Raw genomic sequence first — 6,311 nt, 5'->3', positions numbered from 1 at the left:
AATAACAAATGATATTGATGATAGGCGTTTTGGGAAAATTAAACCATATTTAAATTAGTCTGTTGTGTCATCGAATAATAAAGTTAACAGGATCCAGCGAAGAAATTTCCTTTCCTAAAAATTCATTTATTAAAGCGGCACGCTCGTAATTATAATTATTTGATAAAGCATGCTTTAAATGTGCAATTATTTGGCATCGCAATTAATTGCGTAGACTATAGGTGTATAATTCGGCACAATATTCCCACACAAACGCATACACAAAACTACATGGGTCTCACTGGATCACACTACACAGAACCAGATCGATCAAATTCGCATCACTAAAAAATTCAGGAGGCCAATAGAAGGCTTGAGGACCAGAAGAACTGACATAGTTTCAAATCACCACTAACTGGTGGTTGCCAAGATGAAACTGAAAAAAACACTGGACAAGTGGGAAACAGCATTAAAAAGGTTCAATACAGTCTTCCTTCGACATACTGACAAACTCAACGAATTCAAGACAACTTTTAACAACAGGTTCCAAACCTTACAAGATCTACTCAAAGAAGAAACTACTATGGAGGACAACTGGAAAGGGATCAAAGAAGCATTAACTTTAATGTGTCAGGTGCTGGGCCGCAAGAAGCGTCATCATAAGTAATAGATCTCTGTGGGAACCCTGGACAAGTATGGATAAAGGAAAAACAAGTAGACAGTAATTAACGATAATCGGACAGGAACAGCGAAAGTCAAGGTACGAGCTGAATACACAGAAGTAAGCAAGCAAGTGCAGAAGAGCATTAGGGCTGAGAAGCAGAAATATGTGGGAGACCTAGCAACGATAGTGTAAAAAGTTGCAAGAGAAGGAAATATGAGACAGCTATATGACACAACGAAGAAACTAGCAGTGAAATATAGTAAACCAGAAAGAGCGGTCAGGGATAAAGAAGGCAAAACAACCAACGAGATTTAAGATTAAAGGAACAGATCGTTAGAATACTTTGAGGAACTCTTGAATACGCCAGCTCGACTCAACCCACTGGACATCGAAGGACCACACACAGACCTTCCCATAGATATCACCCCACAAACGACGGAAGGAATCAGAATAGCCATCGGAAAAGTCAAGAGTGGGGAAGCAGTAGGACCTGACAGTATATCAGCCGATGCACTGAAGTCACACATAGAAACAGCTGAAACATGCTTCACACTCTACTCAAAAAGATTACAGGCAAGGAACAAGTGCCACCGACAGACTGGAAAGAAGGATAACTCAATAAGATACCAAAGGAAAGAGATCTGAGCAAGTGTGAAAACTTCAAAGGTCTCAAACTACTATCGGTACCAGGAAAAGTTATCGATAGTGTTGCTGAATCGGATGAAAGATTCAATATTCATCCAGCTTTGAGATCAACAGACCAGATTTCGTAAGGATTGGTCGTGCACAGACCAAACCGCTACACTACACATCGTTGTTGAACAATCAAGTGAATGGAACTCGTCACTATACATCATCTTCCCTGATTATGAAAAGGCCTTTGACAGCATGGATAAGAGGACCTTACGGAACCTTCTTCGACACTATGATGTACCTGAGATCGTCAACATCATTCGGAATTCATACGATGGACTACACTGCAAAGTCGTGTATGGAGGATAGCTGACAGATGCATTCCAAGTGAAGATCAGTGTCAAACAAGACTGTCTACTCGCACTTATTCTCTCTTTTCTGGTGGTTGACTGGGTTATAAAGACCTCAACATCTGAGAGGAAGCACGGAATACAATGGACAACCTGGATGCAACTAGACAATTTGGACTTCACAGATAACCTTACTCTTTTATCCCCACACACCAAAAATCGCAGGTGAAAACAGCCAATGTAGCAGCAGTCTGTGAAGCAATAGCCCTTAACTTACACAACAGAAAACGCTGGATCCTCAAACACAATACGGAGAACACCAATGGAATTACACGTGAAAGATGTAGAGACTGTCACGTGCCTGAGGAGCATCATCGATAAACAAGAAGGATCCGATGCAGATGTAAATACAGGGATTGGCAAAGCAAGGGCAGTATCCTTAAGTTTTATTGATAAAAACCATTTGCGGTTGGACAAAAAACAGAAGTGAGTAATGAGGTTTCTGCTCAAAGACCTAGTTTGTACAGCATATGTAGTCTCTGTGAACAAGATGCTAAAAGTTTTCGATTAAATAACACCAAATTAGGATTCCTGTTACTCTTCAAATAAATGACTTACAACACAAATCACAAAAGTGTAAAGTACGATACACTGCACAGTATTTACAGTCTACCCAATCTAGCCATTCCTACTAAGTGGCTGAACAGTATATTTAAAAGTATCGGTAGCCATAAAGAAACACCTGCTTGGGTCACAATCCCGTTCGACGAGTATTATTAATTTTTACTAGGACATCAAAAGGAAGATCAAGTATATGTTGTGACAATATATTTTTTAGTTCTACCGCCTTTGGACGGCCTTGCTGTCACGACAGAGCTCCAAGGAGATCTTGTTCTCCAGCATCGTTCAACTGGATCCCTGAGGTAAATAAAATCTGCCAATATGTCACGGAAACTGCTCTTGGTCGGTTACATTTCAATCACTGACAATAAATAGCGATGACACGTGGATTTGCAAATAATCGAGATTGGAAAGTAACCATCCAACACCCCTGATCTTAATAAAAAACAGTGACATTTTAGTTATAAATGATACGATAGCTAGGACATGCTTACCACCTTAGGCCATGGAAGTTCAGAAATTGGTTGAAGCAATTGGTAGATAAGATTGAAATAAATGCCTGAAGCACGATCTAACAATAAAACTAGCCGAAGTTTGAGCTCCATAGTAGAACATTTAAGAGACCCACTGTTTCCGGTACCGGATAAACGTTGGTTTAACTGGAAAAGAAAATTTCGGACGATTAATTTTAAGATAAAATAGATACTACAGTCAATCAACTAACGACTCAAGTACTTAAGTGTTATCTTAAAGGACAAATAATAAATAGATGAAGTTAGAAAAATACTGGTAGAACCTTGAAATCCCAGTCGAGAGAATGAGATGATCAGAATGTATTACGTATGCCTGAGGTGATGTAGAATGTTGGCTAATATGAGAGTAGGTTGAAAAACAGCCAGGACTAGATAAATTAAAGTATGGTACAGTTCCATGAGGATTAGTAATTTGATCCATAAGGTGTACGATTCACGTAATACTTTAATCAGTGTTTGGAGACTATGGGTGATGTAGTTCAAAATAAATCTTAATGATGTAGTTGTATACTTTCTCTGTCATGATTAAACTAATGGGTTCAGTCTTATATATTCATGAGGAGCTGTATTTCCCGTGCCTTCATATGCAGAGATGTTTAAATCAACATCCTATCGTCCTAATACCGCCAACTTCTACTGTGCTGTGAAGTGTGATATATGTTTGTGCAACCTTTTAAGGATGCAACCAATATGTCACTTGTAGGACATTCAAAGCGGACTACCATGTGCATTCAAATGGTTCAAATGGTTGAGGACGGAATAGAAGAAGCTTTCGCTTAACGGGCTTCCGTGTCTGATAGCAGTGGATCACCAATACCTCCAGGCAAGAACCTAGGTATATGAACGATAATAGAGGGGAAAAAAGAATTTGGTAAATCATAATAATATGTTATCCTTAGTCCTTAAGAATAAGTCAAGTTTTCTCTTAAAGGACTCCTGGGAGGTCGCTTGGACTAGCTCAGTCGGCAGCGAATTCCAGCACTTGACAACTCTAACGGAGTAGAAGTTGTGTCTGCAGTCTGTTCTGCTATGTAGGGTCTCCAATTTCTGGGTGTTACCTCTGAGGTTAGTGTTATGACTAAGCTTAAGAAGTTGTTTAAGGGGATGACCAGAAGTATTAAGGATACTATAAGTCATGAGAAGATCACCTCTAAGACGCCTATACTCTAACGGGTAAAGGTTAAGTGATTTGAGGCGCTCTTCATAAGGTTTGAATTTGAGACCCCGAACTGATTTCGTGGCTCGACGTTGTATACGTTCCAGAGTGACCTTATCCTTTTGGAGGGAGGGAGGAAATACTATGTTTCCGTACTCTAAGTGGGGACGAATAAAACTGTTGAAGATTATGTGGAAGGTTCTACCGTCAAACTGGCCAAAAATGCGCTTCAATGTTACCAGTGCAAGGTTTGCTTGAGAGGCGTTTTTGTCACAGTTCGCATACGATTTCAGGTCGTAGGGTACCAACACTCCTAAATCTTTTTCAACTTGGGAAACTTCTAGAGGTGAGTTACCTAAGTTATAACTATAGTCTGCAACATGTCTCAGATGGACTACCTTGCACTTTGAAGTGTTGAAGGTAAGTCCGTTGTCGTCTGCCCAACTTTGAAGTCGAGTCAGATCCTCCTGCAGAACTAGTATATCATTGTGAGTACGTATCTCTCTCCAAAGTTTCACATCATCAGCAAAAAGCAATAAATCAGATGAAACTTGTTGAGGAAGATCGTTAATATAAATCAAGAAGAGAAGAGGTCCTAGTATTGAACCCTGGGGGACCCCACTAGGACATTCCACAGCCTGAGAGAGAGTGAAGTTAACCCTGACCTTAAAATGTCGGTTTTCTAGGTATGAAGTGATCCAGTCAATTAAAGGGGGTTTTATACCCAATCGTCCAAGCTTCTTGATAAGACATGCATGGTTGACCCTATCAAAAGCTTTTGAGAAGTCCAGGTAAATGACGTCAACCTTCCCCTTGCGATCAAGGATGGTTGTCCATTTATCCACCGCAGTCAGCAGGTTGGTCGTACAAGAATGACCTTTTCTGAAACCATGCTGTTGAGGCGAGAAGAACTTTGAGGATGATAAGTGTTCTAGTATGCCGTCGAATACTAGGGATTCCATAATTTTTGAAGGTATGGAGAGAAGGGCCACTGGTCGGTAGCTTGAGGGTTCACTGCGTCGACCTCCTTTGAAAATTGGTGTGATGTGGGCCAGCTTCCATATTTCCGGTAGTTTGCCTCTGCTTAGCGAGTGTGCAAACATCACGCTAAGTGGTGTCGCCATTAAAAGCTTTCGAAGCAGAACTGTGAGTAAATTCCTCAAGACAATCTTGTATACGATATTAAGACATCCTGCAGTACCCAGAGCCTGATAATCTACAACCCAAGCAAAAAACAACGGGGAAATAAAGAGGAACTTAGCGAAAGTATAGACGACATAGCTTGAGAAAATTTGACATTGCAAATAAAAGTCACTTTTCTGACCACAATGAAATGAAAGATTTCGCCAGAATTGCCTATGTAACCTGCAAGAAACGGGATTTTCGACAATATTCTACCGTTATTGTTTAATTCGGAAGTTATAAAATAAGCATGTTTATTTAAATGTTTAAGTTGGCTACAAGCAACAGGCAAACTTAAGTGTTCATTCATACAGAGCATTGAGAGATACTTGAAAGCTTACCAACGATTGCAGTGAGTCAATCTGATTTTTGTACAAAACATTCCACATTTCTAACTCTATTTTATGTTCAACGGTGAAGAGTGGGAAACGTATGATTAACTGAACAAAGCTACTCTGGATTCCCGCAAAATACTCATCCTGTGTGGCAGCAGAACAGGTATTTGGTGGCTTTTTATCTAAATTGGCTTTAAGGTCACACCACATTCTGTGAGGATCAGCTTCGTTAGTCATAATTATGAGATTATGGTAACGCAACTATACAAATAATGCATCATGTAGAAAATGTCCAATAGACAATAGCATTTGAGAACGTAACTGGGAGCTCAGATATTAATTATGTGGAGGACAGGTGAATGGAAGTGTTCGGAATCACTGGTATTTTCTGTCTGACAGTTTGATTTTTGATAATTTTGTAAATAAGGAGCGTATGGGCGATTAGTTGTGTAGTTACTTTGAAACTGTGGACCTATCGATGTGGGACTTCGATTAAAAACCTGAAAGCACTAGATGGACACCTTGTCCTAGTGTGTAACTACTCAGCAATGTGTTTCGGTGATTCTTCTCGCGAACTTTGAACTCAAAAAATAGTGCGGTCACTAGTGACTAATTTCACGTGGAATTATCCTAAGTTCCAGTCAAATATGTGGCCCGTGGAGTTTAGTCATGTTGAGTGTGGAGCAGCTATCTTCCGGAAGCAATGGAAAACTCTCGCTCGATGTCGTGAATTGATTGAGGTTTGGCACCTACGACGCCGGATGCCAGCTTGGTAGTCTAGATGTTAAACGTTCTGGAGGAGGATAAGGAACAGGATGCGATATGGCCTGTGTTAGTCCTATGAATGGCGGTCTCTCA

General features: G+C 40.2%; 1 protein-coding gene across 1 annotated transcript in view; it reads right to left on the bottom strand.

Moving 5' to 3' along the window:
• The window catches only part of Smp_051280 (smg-7 (suppressor with morphological effect on genitalia protein 7), putative), a 30,395-nt gene extending 24,686 nt beyond the window's left edge, over positions 1–5,709 (bottom strand). Inside the window, exons 1-2 of the mRNA XM_018790533.1 lie at positions 5,460–5,709; positions 2,742–2,906 (exon numbers count right to left, since the gene is read on the bottom strand). Coding sequence (XP_018646165.1) covers positions 2,742–2,906; positions 5,460–5,690 — 396 coding nt within the window. The 5' untranslated portion in view covers positions 5,691–5,709. The remainder of the gene's footprint in view (positions 1–2,741; positions 2,907–5,459) is intronic.
• Positions 5,710–6,311: the final 602 nt, after the last annotated feature.

Source organism: Schistosoma mansoni (assembly GCF_000237925.1).
Source record: "Schistosoma mansoni, WGS project CABG00000000 data, supercontig 0062, strain Puerto Rico, whole genome shotgun sequence".
In the NCBI taxonomy this organism is placed as follows: domain Eukaryota; kingdom Metazoa; phylum Platyhelminthes; class Trematoda; order Strigeidida; family Schistosomatidae; genus Schistosoma; species Schistosoma mansoni.
Note: the sequence above shows the minus strand (reverse complement) of the source record. Positions and strands in the feature narration are given on the sequence as shown.